At 39.8% G+C, this 25,645-nt stretch overlaps 2 protein-coding genes and 1 long non-coding RNA gene across 3 annotated transcripts in view; 1 reads left to right on the plus strand and 2 right to left on the minus strand.

The window, feature by feature from the left end:
- Positions 1-1,318: 1,318 nt before the first annotated feature.
- On the minus strand, positions 1,319-5,413 carry LOC127059719 (uncharacterized). The gene is made up of 3 exons (XR_007777804.1): positions 5,298-5,413; positions 2,913-3,106; positions 1,319-1,409 (listed from the first exon to the last, which is right to left on the minus strand). It is a non-coding gene; the product is annotated as an uncharacterized LOC127059719 (long non-coding RNA).
- Positions 5,414-5,615: 202 nt separating this feature from the next.
- Positions 5,616-20,209, plus strand: EIF3M (eukaryotic translation initiation factor 3 subunit M). The gene is made up of 11 exons (XM_009097055.4): positions 5,616-5,773; positions 7,062-7,194; positions 8,121-8,259; positions 8,632-8,755; positions 9,182-9,276; positions 13,755-13,838; positions 15,090-15,189; positions 15,605-15,686; positions 18,750-18,893; positions 19,443-19,503; positions 19,914-20,209. Exons 1-11 carry the CDS (start codon positions 5,732-5,734, stop codon positions 20,032-20,034), a joined length of 1,125 nt encoding a protein of 374 aa, XP_009095303.1. The 5' UTR covers positions 5,616-5,731; the 3' UTR covers positions 20,035-20,209.
- A 142-nt stretch (positions 20,210-20,351) lies between these two features.
- The window catches only part of CCDC73 (coiled-coil domain containing 73), a 95,784-nt gene continuing 90,490 nt past the window's right edge, over positions 20,352-25,645 (minus strand). Inside the window, 2 exon segments of the mRNA XM_050974902.1 lie at positions 20,352-21,213; positions 23,810-23,943. Of these exon segments, the coding sequence (XP_050830859.1) occupies positions 21,007-21,213; positions 23,810-23,943 (341 nt within the window). The 3' untranslated portion in view covers positions 20,352-21,006.

A 25,645-nucleotide genomic window follows, 5' to 3' on the forward strand; every position in this document is an offset into this window, starting at 1 on the left:
CTTTTTTAAAACTCTGGTTTGAAGTTGCTCATTCATGAAACAGGCCTCTATTAAGTGAATTCTGTGTTTGTGGAACATCTCATGAATATATGGTTCTTTAATAAAAACAGTAAAAGTTTAAAGCTCCCCTATTTTTCTCTGCTCTTCATTATTAGAAATAAATCTTATGAAGCAGATAAAACTATTACAATTAATCTCTCCTGAATGGAGACAGTATGTACTATTATTTCCAATAGGAGAGAAAATGGCTTTGACTAGAGTGGCAACAACTGGCAAGCTGATTTTATAGTTTTGATTTATTGAATATTAGGAAATAGACTTTTTTAATAACGATTCCATTTAAGTATTCATTAAAATGGAATTAGTACAAGCAGGGCCAGATTCTGATATCCATATTCTTGTCAGACAGCATTTTATTACAGAAAAGTCTCTCTGACATCAGTGGGATTACTTGTAAAAGGCCATTCAGCATGAGTGAGAACACAGAGTTAGACCCTACAAGGGTACAGAGGTTTTAGGTGCTCCCCCCCGACCCCCACGTGCCCCACACATCCTTTGGCAATGGCTAGAGCAGTGTGGAATTGTGTGCTCCAGGGATCTCATCCACACTGGTGTGCATCAACTCCTGATTCCCCAAATAGCTGACCCACCTTGACCCTGCCCCAGGTATGTGGGATATGGAATAGATATCTTCAGTCTCACAAAGAAAATCATTCCCAAGTGCTGATTATTTTGATTTATATTTATCTTGATAGTTCTTTCAAGCTAAGTTTGACCCAAAGAATACACAGCACAGGAAAAAAGCACTATGAAAATGAATTTTGATTTATAAAAAAAATCATTCAGAAGGAAAAAAGTAGGGGGCCACAGTAATGAATCTTACTAAAGGATCAAGGCTGTGTACTCCACTTCTCTTTGCACAACAGAAGAAAAGGCCATTGCATTTCTGTTTTGTACACACCTGGTTTAAATACAAAAATAAACAAATTCCAGTAAACCCCTGAGATGGCACTGGGTAAGGAGAACTGGCTTAGTTATTAATGTTATTGATAATTAGAATATGCACATTGATTTTTTCCCATATGTAACTTAAAATATCTCCAATTTTGAGTTCTAGCACCTGTCCTGTATTTTTTTATTCAGTAATCTCTATAACGAGCAGGGGAGGAGGCTGAGAAATTTGACCTTTATCCATAAAACAATGATGGATGAGCAAATGGTGAATGTCCCAGTATATCTTTTGTTCAAAATTACTTGGCAAAATATTTGGACAAATAATTTTTAGTATACTAATGCTGCAATCATTACTTTCACAAGTCATACCTGGAATATGCTTCTACTCCTTGACTGGGTGAACACAGAATTCAGTCCTGACAGCAAATACTTCACAGCCTCTTCCCTGTAGGTTCCTGCAGAATCTCACAGCAAAAAAACTCATTTGCTAACAGAAAAACAAATATGGTCAAACCTGATTTTTTTTTTGACGCTTCCTTAAGTATAAAAAGAGGTCTATTCATTTGTTTTATTGTAATGTAATGTAATGTATTACAGTTATAGCATAATATAATATAGTACAATTAGTAGGCAGACTACTTCCTATTGTTTAACTTTGGTTCAAAAACTGCCCAACACTAAAGGTTTCTGTTGTAGAGTTCTCAAAGGTCAGACTTGAAAGCCTAAACTTCAGGTTCTACTGAGATAAAGGCACAGTGCTTTGCAAAGTTATGCTATTATCCCTGGTTATAATCTTCACTGCCTTCAGAAATAATTGCTTCCCTCAAACAAAAAGGAAGTCTGATTCTAATTTGCTATCTAGATCTACATTCTTATATTCTTTTTATAGATTTTGAACAAGTTATCACTGGAATCTTCCTTCACTCAAACATAAGTGAAAGTTTTATCTTACTTCAGATATCACAAAAATAATTTATGGCTAAGGAAACAAAACCTTTTGTCTCACAATATATTTCTTTGCGACAGCTGTGGTATTTCACGGAAAGCACAAAAGCTGTGATGGTCTGGACTGCAATCAACCATTTTTAATAGGAAATTTTTAAAGACTTTTAATAAGATCCCCTAACATAATTTATGGGGAGAGGTTTTGAAGTGAAGAGGCATTGTTTGGCAAAGTGTTCTTCCTCTAATCTCAGGAAATTTAAATAATTGAGTGCTCATTTCCTCTAAACTTAGGATTTCTCCTTGAAAATGGTTAAGAAAAACACCTGCTACACTAGCAGCAAAATAAGTGCATCAAGAGTCAAAAAAACCCCTCATTTCTAAATGCTTTTCAGAGATAAAACTCCATGTCAGAACCCAATATTATGAATAATAAAGCAATACTAAATTTTGCTTCTTCAAGTCCGAATTTTTCATACATATCTTGAATGAAGATAGCATGCTGGTCAGGGCAACTGCAGCTATTTATTTTAACTGATACACTTAGGGGAAGAAGTGGACAAAAGCGGAGCATTTACAGATTGCAAGAAAACCAGATGAGCACCCAAAAGTTACTATAGTTACTGAAGTTATCCAGAGTTCCTCTGGCTACAGAACTTGGCTGGAAGAATAAGGATAACAGGCTTCCCCTGAGACCTCTGATATATCTTGCAAGAAGAGGCTCCAAGGGTATTTTTGCATTATTTTTCCTTTTAGCCCCAATGAGAACTAGGGAGAAAAAAGAAACATAAGTAGGAAGCACAGTTCGATACATTGATAAAGCTAATCAAAGCTTCTAAATATGAAACAGATTTAGTCTGACTGTCTGGCAATTCAGATGAAGTTTTAAATTATTTTCTACCTTTCCTGAGTAACTCATATGCCGTAATTCTGACTCAAACTAAAAGTTGATTTAACTGTGTTTAGGTCGGCTAGAATATCTCTACTAAAGCAGAAAAACAAGAAAAGGGGAGAACCTTTGAAGCAAGGAGTCCTGAGGAGCTCAGGCACAGCCGCGAAGCCGGGACTCGCTCGGGTCACTGCGTGTCCAAGACCTCCAGAGGGCACTGAGCACAAAACCGATGGCACCGGCGGGGAAAAGGGGGGCAATTCCCAGTGGCTGCTCATCCTTACACGGCTTTCCAGAGACACAAAGCAGCTCTCATATCTCCTACAGATATATAAATAAATAAATAAATAAATAAATAAATAAATAAATAAATAAATAAATAAATAAATAAATATATAAATATACATCTATAATTAACTAAACAAACAACACATAAATAATGACTAAATAAACTATAAATGCATAATAAATAAATAAACAAACAAATAAATGATAAATAAGAGGGATTCTGAAGGGTCTGCGTTTCCTTTCTGTACTGGAGAAGATCTTTTTCATCAATGCCCTTAACGAAAGGGGATCAGCGTCTACAGTCTAACGCTAAACCCTTTATTTTCAAAAGCTGACTGCTGGTTTCTAAGAGCCTCCATTTATAAAAATGCTTTTTGAGGATGTGTCACCAAAAGGACTTTGTTTGCTTCAGTCACCACGTTCAAAGCACAGGACGGAACGTCGCTTCTTTAGACTCCACCTCTCTCTCTGGTTTGGCTACAGAAACAAAACAAAACTATTTACAGTGGGTACCGGCCAAAATTCCTCTTTTTCCTCCAGCAGTTAAGTCTTGCTCGGGTGGTAAGACCTTGCCCATGCTGTACAGACACAGGCAGAGCCTCGCACAGTCAGGCAGCCGCGGTGACCTGCCCTGGCTCCGGCTCCGGGGTGTCGCTGAGGTCGCAGCCCTCGCTGGGGGGCACTGGCAGCGCTGGGAGCTCCGCTCCAGAGGTCCCCGCAGGCACCTCTGGCTCCCCTGCTTTAACCCCATCCACAGCCCGTCTCTGAACCGGCTTCACTAACTGCAGACAGGGCTATAAACAACGGCCTCGTTTCCACAGGAATGCCATCATTCCAATGGCACTGAAAGCCATTCCTCCACTACAGCCTCTTTGCACCGGTACTTGTACAAAACACAGACTGCCCCCTTTATATTCAAAGTGGCCCTCCTGATGCACAAGTTCAAACCCCAGCCATCATCGATCATCTGAATTCTTCTGGGACAAATAAAGTATCATGCAACAGACCATATGTGGCTATTCCAGCAGAGCTCTTTGGAGTCATGTCCTGTCTCCTCAATGTGATCCACAGTTATTTTATTTTATTTTCTCATATTCAGAATAATACATGACAAAACTTCACTGCCTAAATAAAAAGAGACACTGGGGTTGGGAGTTCCCTGTGTGCCTTGGGCCATTTACACACCCTGTACCTGAAATACATTTCTCCCAGGCATCTGCAGAGAAATGTATTTCAGGTACAGCATGGGATCTATAGGACACCCATTGCAGCTTGCAGGCATGCAGAATATTCCAGAATGGAAATTGGCACCTGAAATGTGTCCTAGAGATGTGTGAAAATCTAATGCATGATGTAGCCCTACCCCCCAGGGTGGTGGATAGCAGTTACCTTTAATGTCACAGGACTGCATTAAGCAGTACTAGAGGAAAGTCACCTACACTTTAAAAATGCTCAAACACTCATTCTCTGAAACTCAAAATCCCCTTCGAGATCAGACACACAAAGGAGAGACCTATCTCTGTATCTGTCCATAACTTCCAGGATGCTGACCTCTGAAATACAAAATACTGGTAAGACTATCAATCAGCCAATATTAAAATATCCTGGTTTAAAGATAATTAATCAGCAACAGTAGGGATGATATTTTAAAAATACTGCCCTAAGTAGAATTAGCTAATTAGGCAGGATTCATATGATGGAAAAATTGAAAGATGAAGCATTATTTAAAAGTTACACAAGCATGTGGATGATTGAAATTAAGCAGAGTCATAACTTAATAAAGGCAGTGTGGGCCTTTATCAGTTTAATTGTGCTCAGTGCTGTGAAGACTCAGAACCTGGTGTTTAAACCCTGCTCTAGTTATTAGACTCAATAAATGAGTTCAGTCATGATTTGGTCAGGTTTAAAAAATAAGGTTTGTTTTACAGCAGCCTTTACTAACTGTGTTACTGGCCCGACAAAGTGATTTTAGAGGTGTTTTCAACCTTAGCTATTCTATGATTTTCATGGCTTTCATTTTAGGTTTTGATCACTTGGGAAGTCACCCTGTGTTCCTGGTGGTGTGCCAGAGCTGACCAGGAAACTTCTCGAGCAGAAAACAGGCGGAACACACCGGGGACACTGAGTGAGGGCTCCTTGCTTGGTCAATCCGAGTAAAGAAAAGGTGCCAGCCGCGCTGGGGCACTGCTGCCCTTACTCCCACCGCGTTTCACTCCCGACACACCTCCACCAAGGCTGCTATCCAACGGCTTCGTGGGAAAAGTACCAGGCAAGAAGCACTTCAGCTTTTAAACGGGGAGAGATGAAGGCGTGAGTGTGAGGGAAGTGTGAGGGATTGGGGGGGGGGGGGGCCGGGTGCCGAGCCCGAGCCCAGGCAGTCCCAGGATCCCGCCCGGCGGTGGAAAAGGCCGGCAGGGCCGAGGCGGACAGGGAGGGCCGTGCCGGGCAGGGCCGTGCCAGGCAGGGCGGAGCGGTCCGGGCAGGGCGGAGCGGGCAGGGCCGTGCCGGGCAGGGCGGAGCGGTCCGGGCAGGGCCGTGCCGGGCACAGGGCGGTCGGAGCGCGGGGCCCGCCCGCCCGGCGCGGGAAGCGGAAGCGGCGCGGCCTAGCGCGGTGGCGGAAGCCGCTCCGCCTTTCCGGAGCGCGGCGTGCTCGGAGCCATGAGCGTCCCGGCCTTCATCGACATCACCGAGGAGGATCAGGTCAGTGTCGCCGCGGAGCGATGGGCCCCGGGCCGCGGGGCTGGGCCGAGCCGTGTCGGGGGCGGCAGCCCGGGCCGGGCCTGCCCCGCCGTGCGCGCTGCGAGCGCTCCGCGAACTCGTCCGGGCTGTTCCCTACAGAGACCGAGCAGGCGATTGGTTAAACTTGAACACAGCAGCTGAAAGATAACTCGGTGCTTGCAGTTCCCGCTTCAGTGTTCCGCCTCTCCGGCGCTTCGTTTTCGTCGCTCCTCAGCCCTACTTTTTATTTAGGAGAAGAAGGCGGGTTCACATAGAGCATTATTTGGGTTTCGTGGAATTCTCGGTACTGCAGGCACGGGAAGGGGGAATGCTGTGTTTGAACTGCTGCTTTGTTATGCCAGTGTCGTTAAAGAACGTATGTGCACATCCATGTTCATATATACATAATGTGTGCGTGTACACATTGGAAATCTGCAAGAAATGGACACATGGCTACCAGCCTTCAGCCCAGTTTTCACTTACCATAATGCCTAGTACAGCTCCATCAGGTAGCTGGTGTGATGAAACATCCTCAGGACAGCAATTTGTCCCAGGGCATTTAGCTTTTTCTTCTGGTTCCAGAATGATTTGACACCGAACGAGATGTAAATGTCACAGCAGCCTCCTGGTCACAAGTGCTAAAAGCTGTATGGCGTCATTGTTTCTGAAGGGTTATGGTTCTGCTGGTGAAGCCCTGAGTTATAATGAATAGGCCTGATGCTGAGAGTAAGGTATTTTCTTGGTGTAGGTTTAAGTCCTAACAATGTAAGGCAGCTCATGACATTATAAGGCTGGGTTGAATGGGGCTTTCCACCTGGTTTAGTGGAATGTTCTTTGCCCATGGCATAGGTGTGGAACAAGATGATCTTTAAGTTTCCTTCCAACCCAAGCCATTCTATAATTGGATTAGAAACTGTTATGAGGTTATGAAGACAAAGTTCTGCCCTCTCTAAAGTGCCTTTGTTTATACCTTCTTTTCTCTTCTGGTGAACAAGCAACTAAATGGTTTTGATGTTTGCAGAGGGAGTAAAAGAGTAAAACTTCTTAAGAAAGTGTCTTATAAAAACTTATTAGGTCTGCAGTGCAGTACCCAGTTGTAAGTGACACATTGACACTGTAAGAAACAGCTCTGTGACCTGATCAGTCAGTGGCAAAACAGCAGGCTCAGCATCTGGCAGAACAAAAATCTGTAAGAAATTTAATTGCCTTGACTTTCTTATTCACAAAACAACTGTTTAGTTTTGTATGTATTGTCTTTCTCTTTTATAAGGCTGCAGAACTGCGAGCTTACCTGAAATCCAAAGGAGCAGAAATCTCTGAAGAAAACGCTGAAGGTGGACTTCATGTGGACTTGGCACAGATCATTGAAGTGTGTGATGTGTGCCTGAAAGAGGATGACAAAGGTTTGCATTTTAAGTCTTGTTGGTTTTGCTTTTTATCGCCGTCAGTGCTTTCAAGCAGTAACAGTTGGCAGAGTTTAGAGATGTGTAGCATTAAAACACAAGCTGTGCCTCCTCATAAAACTGGAATATTTGCCCTGGAATATTTGCATGTACTCTGCCCCTCCTTTCTCCAAACATCCAGCACTCTTTGAAGAAGTCAGAAGCTGAGCTAGACTCTGCTTTTAATGAGGGTGTAGAAACTTGTATATAAAATAGAGGTTTTCATGCTCAGGTGTCATTTTGGGGAATAGATAATGTTTTCCTTATGTTATGAATTTTGTTCTTTTTCTTTGCTTGACTGATAATTGGGCAGACTGAAAAGAAAACACAAAACTGGTGTGGTTCTGTTTGGAGAGGATGGAACACCACGCTTAAAACAGGAGCTGAGGAGGGTTTGTAATACACTTCGGTGTTCTTGGGGACATTTTTCCTGTGGTCTGGGTATCCCTTGTGCTCCTGGTGAAATGTTTTACTGTGCTTGAGCACTAGGTGTTACTGTTCTCACTGTAGAACCATGGGCAGTTTCCTGGATGTGCAGGAGGAAGCCACTGTGTGGAACCTAGAGTTCCTCTGATTTCTCCTTTGTGTAAACAGAATTCAGAGCAAGTGTGATATCAAACACCATGTTCTGTGTGACCTTAAAGTGGTAATTCTTGTCTTACATGGAGGTTTGTTGGTGTAAGTCCACCTGAGCCAAGTGTCTGGTACATTCTGATGAATATCCAGGTTGGCATCTTGGCATTTTCTTTCTTTTACAATTCTTGCCCATGCTAAGTGGAAATTCATATCAAAAATATGAATTACTATTACCAAAAGTATATCCAGCACAAGGTAGCTACTGATTGCTGCTTGCAGTTTCCAACAGCTGTATGTTTTGGCTTATGCAGATGTGGAGAGTGTGATGAACAGTGTTGTCTCTCTGCTTCTCATCCTGGAACCTGAAAAACAAGAAGCACTGATTGAAAACCTGTGTGAGAAGTTAGTGAAGTTTCGGGAAGGAGAGCGCCCGTCTCTCAGACTGCAGCTGTAAGTGTTGGACAGGGCAAAGTGAGACAGTGGTGACTTGGCACAGTAATTGTGCCTCTGAAGAGGATGGATTATCTTGTATGTCCTTAAATCAAAGTGTGGGGAGTTGCAGGAAGCACTTTTTTGCCTTCTTTTCACTGTCATAAAATAGAAGTACCAATTACAAGGTGAAATTATTTCAAAGTGAAATTAATATGCATAGTTTTCAGCTTTGCTGCAAATGATTACAAAACTGGAAGCTGTTACAGTTCATGGATGTAAGGTGCTGCCAGATGCCTTGTACTAGCCTGTGTATTAAAAGAACATTGACATGCACTCCAGTAATGTATTTTGAAAGCTCTGTAACTCCATTGTTGGTTGTTTGTGCTTTAGCCTGAGCAATCTCTTCCATGGCATGGACAAGAACACTCCTGTGAGGTACACAGTGTACTGCAGCCTTCTCAAAGTGGCCTCGTCCTGTGGTGCCATCCAGTACATTCCAACTGAACTAGATCAGGTAATTAAGTGACCCTTCAAGTTATGGCCTTTGTATGCTGCACCTAAATATTACTCAGAGCTGATACAGACCATCTCTTACAAATTGCCAGAGCCTAGAGAAATTGCCATGAAGCTGATTAGAGAGATGCAACACCTCTCCTGTGAGGGAAGGCTGAGAGCATGTTCAGCCTGGAGAAGAGAAGGCTCCAGGATGCTCTTTTTGCAGTACTTTAAAGGGGGCTCATTAAAGAGGGAGAGTGACTTTTGACATGGGCAAATAGTGATAGGACAAGGAGCAATGGGAGCATGAGAATCAGAAAACCTAGAAGAGAAATTTTTGTGCAAGATACTTTTAATCATTTTCTGCTTGGGAGAAAATGAGGAGTATTTGTAGTGCTGTTTTAATCTTTTCCTGAATGCTTCTTTTTCACTGGTATTCTTCTAGGTCCGAAAATGGATTTCTGATTGGAATCTGGCCACAGAGAAAAAGCACACTCTCCTGAGACTGCTCTATGATGTCCTAGTAGACTGCAAGAAAAGGTATAAAAGACAAGTCATTCATACTAGACAATTCTGTATTTTGATGTACTACAGGTGATCTGTAGGGAAAGTATTTCTCACAGGACTTGTAAAATTAATCTGTACCGATAATTCAATGCAAGTACACTTCTGGGTTTTTAAAAAATATCTTTAAGCACACTTGCATTAAACCAGTGTTCCCAATAATATTAAAGTTAGCAGTGAATTAGCTGCAAACCACAGACTCCCAAAATAACACTATTCCTTTCTATAAATAATCATCTCAGTGCATTGTCGCATTATGCCAAGTTTATTATTTAATTGCACTTTTAACATTTTAGTGCATGGTAGTGCTATCTCTTACTTAATGATGTGGGAAGGCTTATCAATCATGGCTAACAGAATCAGTCTTTTTATGTAAACATTACCTTCAGGACAGAGCTTTCCACTAGTCATGGAAATTAATGTCCACAGAATACCTGCTTGGCCATTTTGAATTATTATCCTGGATCATGAGAAGCATCTTTGATCTAACAAACTTGGCAGACCACTGTCTGCTGGCATGTAGAGTAATCCAGTGTGTATGGTGCCTGTTAACTAATGCAGGTCTGAACTGACAGCTGTCATCAGTTTATCTTACAGCAGTGATGCAGTGGATTGACTGCCCTGGCCAGGGCTGCAGTCATGGGCTGCTGTCCAGTGGTTTGGGGTATAGTTCCACAACAGCTCAAACCTACTGAACCTGTCCGTGCACTTTGGGATGGGGGTGTGGGGGTGTGTGTTGCTTCCCCCTGCCCCTCCACTCTGTTTTCTGAGTTATTTTTTTAAGTTTTTTTGATTTTCATACTGAGGCAGCATCAAGCCCCCTCCACTGCTGACCCACGGTGGTACCAGAATTGCACTTGTGCATTTTCAGCATTTGCATAACCTTGCACTGCTGCAAAAGGAAATTCTGTCTTGTACCCTCTGTTCCTGTCCCATCCAGCTGCCAGTACCTGTGTGTGTTTGTGCTGCTGTGGGCATTTGTGTGACTGCACTGGGGCTTGGCCTGGGCACATGACCTTGCTGGGGGCTTAAAAAGGCAAGTGTGAAGCTGTCACAGGTGGAGAAGAGTTCCATCTGTCAGGGCAGTTGGCTTTTTCTGCCCTGCTGGAACTGTAGCCTACAAATGCTGCATCAGCATAGCAGGATCATAACCTCAGTTTAGGGATGATTAATCCTCATGGAGTAGTTACTCTGTGAGTTACATTACTGGGAATTCCTGTTTGTAACACTCAAATGCTTTTGCATCAATAGTTCTGTATGGCAGATTTCAACTAGCCAAAATTAATTGAGAAATGTTAGTTACAGATCTTTTCCATGGCTTAGTGCTTACCTTGTTTCAGAAATATTACACTGATAACATTCCTTCTCTTCCTCATTTCCCATCCTGTTGATTTATTGTGAGGTTTTAACTAGTTTCATTCCCAAATAACCAACTATTTTTAGCTAGTCTTGCTATGAAATCAGTGGCTTAAACTTCTAGATTTTGTTTCCACTGCTACCAGTCACCTTGCTACCAAATGTTTTTTTGCTTGCTAACCATAGGTGATTTTTTAAGACAGCCAATAAAACCTTCCACAAACCCTGTAAGACTCCTGCACTGGGTGTCCAGCTGCTCACTGAGCAGAGCAGTGTTTCAGGGCACTTGCACTTCTCTCCAGAAAAGAAAACAAGAAGTGACCCTGGCACCTTTGACCTGGTTCACTCTCCTGGATCAGTGGGCAGTGTTTGCAATAGTATGGGAAACTCACAGCAGCATTCCAGCTGTAGCACTCAGGAATGTTGCTCTATCTAGCAGTATGGGAAGGTAAGTTGGAACTGAAAAGTACATGATAAAAAATCATACCTCACTTACTGTTGTTGGTTTATAATCAAGGGAAAAGAACTAGATTGTTAAAGACAATTGAATTCTTTTGTTTGCTTGGTTTCTGTTTTAACTTTGGTCAGTGTGGCAGAAGAGATGGTTTTTTGTAGCTAATTAGATTTACTCCCAGTGGATCTCCAGTATTGGTAGTTAGTAGGTTGGTAGCTCCTAAAAACTAAATGTGCAGAGGTTGTGTGGTGTCCCTTTTCCTGCAGTGACAAGTGAAAGTTTGTTTCATCAAACCTTTTCCAGCCATCTTGATGCAGGTTAAAGCTGGTCTCTGCTGGCAGGATTCAGCAGCTTTGGCCGTGCCCAAGTTAAATTCAAACAGGTCTGGCAAGTCTGGCTATTAATCCTTGTAGCAAAAAGCTCAGCATGTCAGGCACCTGCAGAGTAATTGTTTCATTTCATTTTAGTTCAGTTTAATATCATGTAATGTAGAGGGACTCAATTCCAGCATCTCACTAAGTCTCTGAATGCTCTGCTGTGGTTTGTTTGTTCCTTTTATCTGCCATCACTCTTAAGCTCTCACTGGCTTTTTGTCAAGTTATGCATCTAGACTGGCAAGTGGAGCCAAGAGCACTCATTCAGGCTGTTTTACTAGAAAAAATGTTCACATTTTCACCTTAGGTGAGACAAATTTAACAACAAGCTGTGGTAAAACAGTGATCTGTATTAGTGCTTCAACAGCCTAATTGGCAGTAGTAATCTGACACTGAATAGAATAAAAACTGCCATAGAATATAAAAGCTGCCATATTTGAATAGAATAAAATGGAAAGGCTGCCATATTTGCTGAGGTTCACAAGAATTTAGCACAGAAAGTTTGGGATTAATTGTCTTGTAGCATTCTCTTTATTTCCTAGAAATACAAGTGAAAAATTTCACTCCTTCTTCACTGAAAAAAATAGGCAGGGAATCGAAAACACTGTTTGAATTTAGTTAAATGATAGTTTTCAAATTTTTGCTGCTATGGGAAAGATTAGGAGGGGGAAAAAAGTGCCAGAAAACTGTAACAGCTCTGAAGTGCACAAGAACAACTGCTGAAAAGCTTTCATTAAATAAGGAGTTGTGCATTAGATTAAATAGCACATGAGCTGAGCCTCTTTGATTAAATATCTGTGTGTTGCCATTCTTGTATTAAAGTGGTCCTTTGTCTTCTAGAACATCTAATTTTGGTAAGAATTCACCAGTGCTAAAATCATAGTCGGTCACAGACTGATTTACATGCAATTGCTTCTCTCATACACAAAGCTGCCTAAATTTTTTTTTTCACTGATACAGAACTGTTGGTTCATCGATGTCAATATTGGTCACCAGGGCAAAACATAAGCTGACCTCTTTAATGCTGGAGTTTTAAAACAAATGTTTCATTAAAGCTTATATCCCTGAGTGCAGTTCTGGAATGCTGGGATCCATAGAAAATGCCCCTGCCTGGGCACAAATGTACATCCAGATTTTATATGACACTGGCTGTTCCCCATAGTGTCTTTAATATTTGTGCTGCACATCTCTCAGATCTGGTTAGTTTTCTGAGAACAAACTTCACCCTATGCAGTGGCTATCAAACAGTGGTATGGTGAGATTTCAAATAAATACCCATATAAAGACACTGTTATTGTATACAAAAACCATTCAGCCCCGTGCTGCTGTATGGGTTAAACCTCTGTCACAGCACAGAGCATACTGGGCATCTTGTGTTGGTTTTGTGTTGGTTTGTTCTTTCCTGTGCAGTTGATGCCATTGGCCTAAGTCACTAATGCAGACAAATTTTGTTCTCTCAGTGTCTTAAGGAAAATTGTGTTTGCCTTTAAACCACGTGGGATAATTTCATGTAAGTTTTGCAACAAGCGTCAGCGGTTGCTGGCCTTGGTGGTAAAACTGTGAAGTGAAAATAGATCAAAATATGTTAAAATGACACAGTGACAATCTCAGAGCTGGTTTGCAGTAGTTCTGATGTCATTGACAAGATAATCTGGGTGGACAAGGCTGTAGGTTTGCTCAGCTTTCTGAGAAGGAGTTGTTTGTCTAAAAGCTGTCTGTCAGAGCAGTGCTGGAAGCTTCACAGCAGCCTCAGCCAGTCTCACTGCTGGCTGCATAATTTCATCAATAAAATGAGCAGCTCTCACTCAGAATACTTGAAGAGAGAATCTGTGAAAGAGAAGAGCAGCTTTTATACAGTCATTTTCCTGACCATAAATATTCTTTAAGAGATGCCATTTTACATTTGAAATAAACTTTGCAGCGCTACTTATTGCGCAATGATTAAATCCAGATGTGCACGAGAGGAGCATTCTAGTGAACCATATAAAGCTGTTCCTAGCTCAGAAAGCTTTTTCCATAACCAGCAGGTAATTAATCAGCTTAAGAGAATGAAATGAAGGGTGAAGATAAACATTTTGTAGAACAAGAATTGAAAGAATACATCCAGCTAATTTGTTCTCTCCACTAGAATTAAAAGGGATCATCTACATCTTTTTCAAATGTGATTTAATTTGACCTATAACATCATAATGGAATTATTTAAATATTTGAGTGCCTTGTTTGAACTATTTTTTCAGCAATCCTGAGGTAACTTTATTTTTTTTTTATAGTGACACTGCAGCAAAAGTAATGGTGGAGCTATTGGGAAGTTACACAGAGGACAATGCTTCCCAGGCTAGAGTTGATGCTCACAGGTAAGACTGACTTCCCAGTTTCCTTAAAAGGTAACTTTTCCTCACTTGCTAAATTATTTTGATCCCCTTACTATTAAGAGGATCAAACAAGAGCCCTGCCTGGCCTCTTGTGTAGCATTGCTGACTCAGTCAAGAGTTTGTCTCTGCAGACTGCTGTAGGTCTGGCTGTTTGTAGGCACAGCCAGGTTTATTCCAGTGTGCAAGTGCACAGGAGACTTCCTGGTCACTGCTGAGAGGGATCAGCCTTGGGTAAGGACTTGACATCAGCTGTGCACTCAGAATCTGTACTGGAATCCTTTATTTCAGATGGTTTTACTTTTTACCTGTTGTATTATCTGACTGTGAGCATTCTTAGCACTTTCTCTTGAAAAAACATTGTTGCTGTCTTCTCTATGAGCAAGTACAAAGGATGTGAACTACACAGAAATAAGCTTACCTGTTGAACAAGCTGGGACTAAATTGATTCATAACAGTGCATTTTCCCCACTGGCCAAAACGAGTAAATGCCTGTGGTTTGATGTTCTAACCATCATGATTTTTCTTAGGAATTAGTTCTTTAGGTTCTGCCAGATGTGCACTACCATTAGTTCTCAAGGGAGTTGTTTATACTTAACCATGGAGGAAAATCAGGATGACTCCTTTGGAAAATTAGTGTCTGTGCCTAAGTGGGAACTTCACTGGATCCCCTACAGCAGCCTGTTCCTTCTGAGAACTCATGTGCCCAGGGCTGTGTCCATGCAGAGCTTGGCTCTCTTGATGTCCTTCTGTGGCAGAGCAAGCCAAGGCTTGCTTCTGGAGTTCCTGCTTCTAGTCTGGAGCTGCAACTGAGAAATCCTGGGCCTTGCACTGTTTGGTGTTGGGGTTTTCTCTGTTTTGTGTCACGTATTCAAGTAGAACTAAATCTTCCAAAACAGCTTAATTCTCTGACATTTTAGGAGCACAGTAAAAATACCTTTGTTCCTCCTAGGAACAAAGGCTATGCTGGAAATAAATGCATAGATGAAAACTGTAGGGTGGTCTGTGGCTTGACCACCTGGCACATTTCATTTGGAATACTGGACAAACTACTTTAATGCTTCTTGTTCCTTGGTTTTTCTATCTGTAAAATGAAGTTTAAAACTGGAATGTGACATATGTTACTTCTAATAATTGAAAACCTTTGTTTCCTAGAAAGCAAGGAACAAATTAAGTTGCTCTTAGTCATAAAGATGTGAATTGCTTTGAATGTATCCATTTTCCTTTTCTCCTCAGATGTATTGTACGAGCATTGAAGGATCCAAATACCTTTCTCTTTGATCATCTTCTTGCCTTAAAACCAGTCAAATTTTTGGAAGGAGAACTTATTCATGATGTAAGTAACTTTGTTTTTAGCAAGATCGTTTGATAACAGTAGACTGCTTTGTTTTAATGTGTCTTTTGAAATCCATTAGAACAGTTATCTGTGTCAGTAATCCTGAGCTGCAATGTGCTATTTCTTTTAGAGTCTTTAAAATTAAAATTGCATGTGAAACTTTTCCCTTTCATAGTTTCAGAAACTCAGTTACAAGTCCTGCCCTCACTTGAGTTCTGTAGCAAATCTTAAGTCTGGGGAAAGGAAGTAAGCTCAGCATAGACTGCCCACATCTACTGACAGAAGGCAGAATTTCAGCTCTTAACAGCTTATTTTTCTGTTCAATACCCATAGTTTCTGTCTGTATCTGTCCAGCCTGCAGAGGGAAACCAAGATAATATTTAAACTGTTCTCATGTTTGTTTTCCATCTTCTAGCTTTTGACAATTTTTGTAAGTGCTAAACTAGCTTCCTATGTCAAGTTTTATCAGAACAACAAAGACTTCATTGACTCCCTGGGTAAGTTTTCAGATAATTTCATTTCTGACTATTTGCATGATTTAAGGTGTAGAAGCCACAGAGTAATTCAGTTTGCATCCATGTATTGAAGCAAGGAAATTTCAAACCAGATCAGAGTTTGTAGATGATAACCTCTTGTAGACTGTGAGTGGGCCATCTCCACCATGGTTTTTTCTTTGAAAACAAGCTGGTTTATGGGTTTGGAAGAGAACTATGGTTTTACTCACTGTTTTTTTCTCTTAGAACTCCCCTCCTGAAAGGTTTAACACATTCATACCCCAGGCTAGGCCAGAGATCACAACTACATTGAGGAAACCACCACCTTGTATAAATCTCCTGTATTTTTTTTTAATGATGAATAACTTTGTAACAGCAAACACCTCTGAGCATGAAGATGAAGCATGCAAACTGTGTGTGTATGTGTGTGTGTGTGTCTGCCTGTGCTGATGCATTAGACCCAGCAAGCCACAGTCTGTCCCAGTTAATTTGTTTCATCACATGAAGCAATGTGATGGAATGTTAATGTCAGCACCCTCTTTATTTACACACTGTGGAAAAAAGGAGTAGTAATTAACACTTTGACACTCCCCCGTTGATGTGTAATTGACTGTTTCAAAGGAGCACTGGTTCATAAGCTATTGCATGCATTAAAATTACGTTTTTTATATTCCAGCTTTTTAGGACAGGGGTCAGTGACAATGCAGAAATTGCTCAATGATGCAGAGTTTTTTATTACTGCATTAAGGTTTTGACATATTGGTAATGAATAAATGTTTCCATAAAAATACGATATTTTTTTTTATAACTTTGATTTTCAAATGACACTTAAACACTGCCTTACATGCATGTGAGGAAAGCCATAGTTTTGCTAAAACAGAGTTTAGTGCAGCTTTTTAACACATGCATTATTTTGTTTAATGGAGTGTGATGCAATTCTTAGAATAATTACTCTCAGAGCTTTAAAATGGTGGTACTTTGGTATTAAAATGATGGAAATACCAATGGGATTTTTTGGTGGATATAGCAGCAAGTTTTTGGTAGCTTGTAAATGTGTACAGGATAAATGTCTCTTTAGTCACGTGTATCTGAACATTAGTTATGCAGACATCTTATGCTTTTCTTTCGCAGGGGAAAGTGGGTATGGGTTTTATCTTTTAGGTACTGGCCCCCAGAAGTATTTGCTGAAATTGCTGTTACACCAACATTTGAATAAATTTATGGAAGATCAATTACACATCTATGTAACATTAATTGTTTTATGTTCAGTTTGTGGTTTCTTGTGCCTTGCCTCCCAGTGTCTGTGCTTTCCTCCATGAATTAATTCAGTGTGTGAACTTTCAATGTATCTAAGATTCATATAATCTTACTAAAATCCTTAGATACCTGTGCAACTGTTTGGAAAGGCAGTCTTACCTTCCAGTTATGGTGGTTTCTCTGTGGTGTGCCCAGAACCTCTCTTGTATCTTTTGAGCAATGGACAAGCAGAGATTTGGAGGCAGCACAGATGGTAATGCTGGGAACTGAGTGGCTCAGCCATTGCTTTAATAAACAAGGGCAGCTTGGTCTAGACAACAATGCAGTTTTAAGATGAGGCATTCAAAAATTATCTGTTCCCAAAAGCAATGAGATTTTAAACCATGCTTTAGACCTTTTTTAAAAAATAACTTGCCAAAATACTATTTTAAAGGCTGTTTAGAATAAGATTCCAGTGGCAGTAGAGCATGGGCTCTAGTTGTAACCTTTCCTGGACCAGGATTAGTTAGAACTGGCCCAAGAAAGCTGTGCAGTGCAGGCTCCCACAGGCAGCATCAGTTTGTTACAATTTGTTGTTTTATTAATGCTGACAACTTAGGCCAGCAGTAGCATTATCTGTGTCAACTGCATCGCCCTAACATGGCCACAGTTAATCTGGTATTATCAGCAGTCGTCTTCGCAAAGTTAATCAGCATCTCATTTGCATTTGTTAATTAGGGTTAATGTGTGCTAATTGATTTTTTGATGCTTGTAGAGTTCCATTAAACCCAGTTAGGTTTAGTTGTTGGTGCTCCTCATTCATATGAATTATGGTGATCTCGTTTTTGTTGAATCGGTGCCAAATAGGGAACCTGCATTATAATTACAGCTAATTAACACAACATGATGTCCTGCACTAATGTGCTTCCCTGCTAGTGTATGGGTGTTATAAATTCCAAACTTACATATTTACTGAAGCTATGGGAATGTTTATAATTGTCATTCTAGAATGAAAAGATTGACACTCATTTTTAAGAACCTTCCACTGGATCTTAGTTGGTAACTCATGGACTTTGGGATTAAGAAATGCCTTGTTTAATTTCACTTGATTGACCTAGGTGTTTTTCCAGGAAAATGGTCTCTGATTTAGACATGCAAGGCCTTGGCTCAGTTCCTTGTGTTGGCATCTATGCAGCCATTTAAAAGATGTAGCCTGACCTCAGTATCCATTCCACTGGTTTTGAACAGCAATTTGCTGAGCCACACTAGATGCTTACATGAGCCTCATGATGCCTTTTTTGCTGTGGACAAACAAATTCAGTAGCAAAATGCTTTCTTCTGGTACCACAGTGTTCTGTTCTGTAACCATCAATGTGAGAGGTTCATTTTCCAGAAACCACAGGAGAATGAGTGATGAGGCTCTAAGAAGATTTTTGGCATAACCAACCATGGATTTTCCATTTTGTTGCATTGCTGTTCTTCCAAGTGATGCAACTGAAAATTTCATTTGCACTCTTACCACTTCAAATTCTGTTTAGATAATGTTTTTACTACTGAAAATCCAAAAATTTTGTAGATAATACATTTCTGCTAAAAACAACTGAGTCTTGATGAATTCACAATGAAAGTTGCTATTTTAGCAGAAGACAAGGCAGATGCAGGATTTGGTATTTTACATCAAAAAACTGTTGACAATGTGAAGTAGAATATATTTCAATGTGAAATAAATCTTAAATTATTGGAAGCATATATAGTAAAAATAACGCAAAGCAAATTATTTTTATGAATTACAATTAAATCATTAATTAAACTATCACTACTTTTCCTCAGGCTTGTTGCATGAACACAATATGGCCAAGATGAGGCTCCTTACTTTCATGGGAATGGCGGTAGAGAATAAAGAAATCTCATTTGACACAATGCAGCAGGAACTCCAGATTGGGGCTGATGATGTAGAAGCCTTTGTCATTGATGGTAAGAGCTGTGGTTCTGCACACAGTGCTCATCAACAAGACCTTTATAGTCTTTTCAGCTAATGTTAAATTTTAAGAACAGTATTAATTTTGATTCCTGTGCTTTTACAAGTTAAAGCTGCACAACTTCATGTTTAAAGACAGGCCCAACTTTTGTGTTTTAACCAGTGTTTTTCTTCTCAGTGACAGGAACTGCATCTCATGTAATTCTTCACAGGACTAATAAATTGTTTGCAGGTTTAATTTGTCATCTGGTTTTGTTTGCTGTCATTAAAACAGGATGTGTTTGTAGGGGAGAGAAGTTCATAAAATCTGCACAGGATATTGCTTTAATAGATTGGCACCAAACAATAGGATTCGTGCATGACCTTCATATTGTTACATCATTTTGCATTTCTGCCCACTAGACCATTAAAACCAACAGCAAAACAGATTAGGTGAACTGCTGAGTTCTTATGTTTGTATTGATCTCATTTTGAACCATTTTTGTGCAGTTTAAATCTTTGCACTATCATGGAAATGTTGCTCAAAACAGCATTGTTTTTTGCAGCTGTAAAGACAAAGATGGTGTACTGCAAAATAGATCAGACACAGAGGAAAGTCATTGTCAGGTAAGACAATTCATGGCATTTTGCAGAACTTCATGTGTTCTAATTATTTCACTTACATTTGTAGAAGCAAGGTATTGTTCCTAGCAGTTGCTGGTAGTTAAATAGTTGCTATTTATCATAATTTTATTAAAGCTCACACTGAATGTGATTAGCTTATTTAATGAAAGAGTCCTACTTTCCAGGACATTTCATTTAATGACCTACTAGTGACAGGAATACTAATGACTGTTGTTGCTTTAAATATTTGGGAAGGCTACAGCATTCTCTTAACTGGTGAAGTGAAGCCCTTTCTAGAGAGAAAATTGGAATTTTCCTATTTGTTCATGAGAGTAAAGTCATGCTGTAGAAGAATGATTAGTTGAGTGTGACATCTCTAGTAACCTTCTCCCAATTTTGTTTTACTTCTCCAGTCACAGCACACATCGGACTTTTGGAAAGCAGCAGTGGCAGCAGTTGTATGACACTCTAAACACCTGGAAACAAAATTTGAATCAAGTGAAAAACAGTCTCCTCAGTCTCTCAGACACCTAAGATTTTTTTTTTGACCTAGTGATATTGCTATAGATGAACTTTATTCAAAACTTTGATAATTTGAGTGAATGTTTCCAAAAAATGTATGCAATTGGCCTAAAGAAGCTAAACATTCTAAATTGGCACACCAAGAAAGGAAAAAAAAAAGAGGCAATAAAACTAACATGGGAAAATGTCTTCTGTTGATTTTCTTACACAATCAGCAACAAGAAACTGGCACTGTTGGGTTATGTTTCTTTTGTTCATTTTACAGTATGGGAACCTTTCTTTGCAAGAGGTGTGGGGAGGAAGGGAGGGAGGTCAGAAAAATGATAGTCCACGTATTTTTAAAGAGAAAATTTCCCTTAGACACAAGGGAGAAGAAATGTGACCTAACAGAAGTGAAGCTTCATGAAACCAGATCTGCTACCTTATCGCTGTAGTCATTCCTGATCCTTCAGGGGTGAAAGAGACCTCACTGATACAGAAACTACAACAGATAGATTTAAATTTGGCAGTAAAGGTGAGCAGAAGATTTTTCTGTTCTTCTGCCACTTAGAACTGCTGGAAGTAGTTGTACATGTTTGCAGAACCCATTGCATCCAGAAACAGTTGGAGGTGATTTTGCCTGAAAACTGAATGAGCAGTCTGTCAGAGAAAATGACTTGAACTATTTCAGCCAAAACTTCTGAGGAGCAGGAGAAGGGTACAGTTAAGTAATTATTTAATTTTACTAAACATACATAAAAACATTAATTTACAAACTTTTTTAACTTTGGGCAAAGCCAATAATAACTTGAATTTAATTGCAGAACCAGAACTAACATTAGGAGTAGCAGTTGTATACATTTCAGAACATAAGAACTGCTAACATGTTATATAAACATGTAACTACACATATATACTGTATTCTGTAGGAATACCTCTACAAATCTGGGTTAGGGAAGTGATCTGTCTGTGCCTAAAAGCATGCTTATCTCCTGGTGCTCATCTTCACTGGCCTTCTTCATATTTTCTCTTTCTTGCTGAACGAAGTCTCTCCAAATTCAGTAATTTCTCAATTCCTTCTATTTGGTTTTGTACAATGGAGTTCCTAAGAGAGCAGCTGTCCTCATCTTTGAGTGTTTTGTCACTTCTTGCTGGAGTGACAGTCATGTGAGAAGACTGCTTGTTCTGTAAAGCAGCAAATCCTTCTTTAACCTGACAGAATACAAATGTTAGCAGTTGATAACCCAGTGAAATTCACATACAAAGGTTCAGATTGTTGGATTCTGCTGAACATTAAGCAAGAGAGGAAGTGTTAACAGGAAAATAAATCAATTGGAGAAAACACATTTAATTTGAAGTGTTTGCCTTGTATTTGACTTTGAAAATTTGATAATGACAAGTACACTTTTATAAACCAAACCTTAACATAAGAGTTGGTACAAGAGTGTGATTTTAAAAAGACAAGCTTGTATTAGAATGCAGATTAGCAAAATAAATAGCTTAATTAAAGAGTTTAATGTTGCAATTGACATTTCTATTGCTAGGCAAGCATTTGATTAACAAAACCCAAAATCATGAGGTTTATAGTGTTAACTCCCTCTCCACTTCACTGTACAGATTAGAAAGCAAACATCAGTAATGCACAGTTTGTAATAGGTTGGCTTTTTTATGTTTAAGATCTTTTTGTTCTTTTGATAGTTTTAATTACTCTTTGATCTATTACTTCATATCTATCCAAATCAAAGACAGATGGCAACACAGTAGGGAAACAGGTTTTTTGCCTGATGAGCAAAACCCTTGCATTTGAATGATGAGTTCTCCACCTGTAATCTGGGATTGTGTGGCTCTTGGGGGAGCAGCATGCAGTAACATCAGCTCCCCTGCAGCACAGAGCCAGTGCTGCAGGGGAGCTGCAAGGTGACCTCTCAGACTCTGCTCCTGTGCAAGGATTACAAGATGAGACCTTCCCCCTCTGCTCAATCATTTTTTTTAATATTAGGCAACTGTGTCCCAGCCAGTTCTAAAGCACTGTCTTTCTCAGGCCTGCCTTTATTGTAGCACATTCATTTTATGCTAAAGGTAGTATATAAGCATTTCTTAAAGTTTGAAATATGTGCAATAAAATTAATGCAAATTGTTCATTATTGCATTTGTATCAATGTTGCTGTCATGCAGCTGAAGGTATTGATACTTCAGGTCAGTAATGACTGGCTTCTCCCTTGAAGTGAGGCAGTAACTTCTCCATTTGAGCAGTGAAAGTTTCACCCTGTTAATTCTCTCAGGCTTTTCCCCAAGGCCTCAGCAACAAACAGATCATACTTCACTGCAAGCCACTGGTCAAAATCTCTATGGAATAGCATGTGGGGCTGAACCTGTCCTGTGCTGAAAACTGCATGTTTAAACTCACCTGAGAGTGCTTATTCATCCTTACTGTGCTACTTAAGCATGGACAGACTAATGTTTAAAACAGTTCTTAATATTTTTACTAGAATTATAAGTGCACCTATAGAATTTTTAAAATTTTTATCCCTTTTTAGAGTACTGGACTGTGATTGAATGAGATTACCCAAATTGTAGAAGGCTTAAGTCTGCTCCAGTTGCAATCATACATGTTAGTCAAAGCAGAGGAAGCAGCTCCTAACAGCTTGTTTTTCTTGGTCATTAAAAGGACAAAAAGTTGAGAACAGAAGGCATTAGAATGCACCAACACAGAAAGGAAGGAGTGCATTATTGCAGGCTGAGATTTTGTAGATTAAGGATTTGGAAAATCTAAGGTGAAACCATCAAGGCAGTGTTCTTGTCCATCTCTGCTTTTTCTTAGCTAGACAACAGGAGCTTTAGTTTGGAGGTGACAAAGCAGATAATGAAACACAGCTTTGCTTCAGCTGTATTTACATGGTGGAGTTCACTCAGCTGGTTCCACCTCTGAGAAAAAGCAAGAGACATAGAGTAAGCACCACCACTGTGTTTGGTGAAAAATGCACCTCAGTGTCATTCACAAGTAGAGTCAGGCTAGGAAAGTGGTGCAATTACAAACATCAGTATTGTGAATTTCAGGGATTGTGGATGCTGATGGCATCAAAACCTGATTATCTGCTGGTCAGCCAACTCAGTCACTTGAAACCACTGTACACCTCATCCAGAGACAGCCCTAACTACATGTGAAATAAAAATACCTCTAGAACCTCTGTAAATTGTATCACTTTTGAACCATACATTCAACATTGGGTCAAATTCTAATAGAGCTGTTCAAGCTCCAGAGTCTAACACAGATCTGAAAATGCAGTGATAAGGCATTTGGAAACAACAGGTTTTTACATATTTGTCTAATGTTACCCTACAAAATAACATTACTCTAAATAGGGCATCACATAACTACAGTGTGTGATAAATGGACAGGCTCTAATTCACAGATGTGCTGAATTTTTATTCTTCCATGGATTCTTTTAAACTACATGGTCTTATCAAGTAATAGAGGAAACAATGTTTTTATACTTTTACATACTACTATTTTCCTTTTTTTAACTTCTACTTTTACTGTAAGTGATGATTTTTATTAGGGTACACAATAGACTAGCCTCTTCCTCCCCTCCCAAACAGACTGGTTAGCATCTGTTTGATTCATATGCTGTGACTTTTTCCTGCTGCTTTCTATCAACCTTAATTGTGAAAAATGGTGTCTTGTTGCCCTTTTGATATTATTTCGGAGATTGACTCAGCCTTAAAGTATCCAGATGGGTACAGTTGTACAAATATCTGTGGAATTAGCTCACTGAGGTCTGGTCTGCAATATTTTTAATTGACTTACATGTTCTGTGGGAAAAGAAGAATCATAAAAAGCCTTTGCTGTAGCATTCCATTCTTCACTAGGCTCTCCCTGGGGCTCTTGGTGGATACTGGAGGCATTAAGAGTGTTGGCAGCTCTGTTCAAACTACTACAACCTGATTGACAAAAAGGAAATGGTAACAACTGCAATTTAGTCTCCAGGCACTAATTGTGAATGACTAAACTGGTTTACCTCTGATCTTAAAAAATCAACTATTTTTGTTTTAAATCCCTGGATCTTTGTTGTAGGCTTTTGCCCTTCATTTTTTTTCTTTCACATGCTTCATCTATTTTTTCTCTAAAGATGAGGTATATTTCTCCTTTAATTAAAAATGTTCTCTCATTTTCATATATTAAGTTAATGACAGAAAAGTGATTTATAGTAAGTGTATGTATTCAAAATATTCTAACTGAATATATTTTTTCAAATGCTATTTAAACTCACTGTCTGATAACAATAATAAAATGCATAATTAATGCCATTATAACATGATATTCCAGGGTGACTTGTAATAAAAGAAGACATGAATACAGAGCTTTTCAGACAATCAAAAACATTTTTAGGAGTCTGTGTTAATGGCTCTATCTGATGTTTCAGGTGGTCAGGCAATAGCCATCTACTAAAGGTAGGAAAGGCAGGTGAGTAGATTCATTACAAACAAGTATAAACCTCCAGTCCTTCAGAGGCTTCATGCAGCACCAGTAGATTCTGTTGCAACCATTATCAAATTCCTTGCAAGGTGAAAACACAAGGATGCTCTCACAATGCAAACAGGAACTGTTCACAGCATTGACAGTAAAACCTTGTTTTGCTGTGAAAATCCATGTTACCTCATAGTTATGTAACAGTTATTTCAGAATACTGACATCTTCTCTTGGGAGGAACAGGAAAATGGTTGTGTTTATTTTCTTTTTTAAGCATCTGCCAGGAAGATCTTTCCCACTCCCAGTTCCTTCCTTCATTTACTGATGTGGAGTGTCTGCTCTCTGGGAGCCAGCATATAAATAGTAAACTGCACTGTGGTTAAGCAGTAAAAGGAATTCCCTCAGGCAGATTTACTAAACTCTTTCACCAATTCTCTTCACCTCCAGCTCTCTCGTATGGCTAAATGGTTTGTGCTCCAGTCAGCCAAAAAAAAGATTTAAAATGTAGGTCCAGTGCCCACATGGATTCCACTGCAAGTCTGCCATTTGGGAAGAGATCTGCAAACAAACCAACACAAACAACAAGCACAACAAACACCGGGAGCCTGTAGGAGACCTCACAGGGAGGTTCTCCTCTCTCCCAAGGAGGTGCAGCAGCCTCAAGGAGGAACCTATCTCAATTCATGAGGCACATCTGGGACACAGACCAAGACCCTCACCGTGAAGGTTTGCTGGAATTCAAGGTCTGGTCACTAAGCAACTCAACTGAGGGACTGGAGTTAGCTGCCTACCAATTCCTTTGGATGAATCTCTCAGAATCACTTGGAGTTCCAGCACTTTGCATACAGAAAGAAGAAGAGGAACAACTCACAGGGAAGAAATTCAGATAGCTCTGTCTGTTCTTACAGAAAAGATACATGCAGAACATCATGTAACTAGGCCTTCATTTTATTGAAACAGATACCAAAATTCACATTATTAAAAGAAATAATGTGCCATCTGAGATCAGGGTTCTGGTACCTTGCTACCACTACTGCTGTTTTAGGCACAAAGGCATTTCTGAAAGTGAACTTCAAAAAATGTGCATCAGAACATAAATATCCATGAGCAGGAGACCAAGGACAGAAACAAAATTACCTATAGAGCTAAATTCATAACAGAGCAATGTAAAGA

Source organism: Serinus canaria, chromosome 5 (genome assembly GCF_022539315.1).
Source record: "Serinus canaria isolate serCan28SL12 chromosome 5, serCan2020, whole genome shotgun sequence".
NCBI classification, from domain to species: Eukaryota; Metazoa; Chordata; class Aves; order Passeriformes; family Fringillidae; genus Serinus; species Serinus canaria.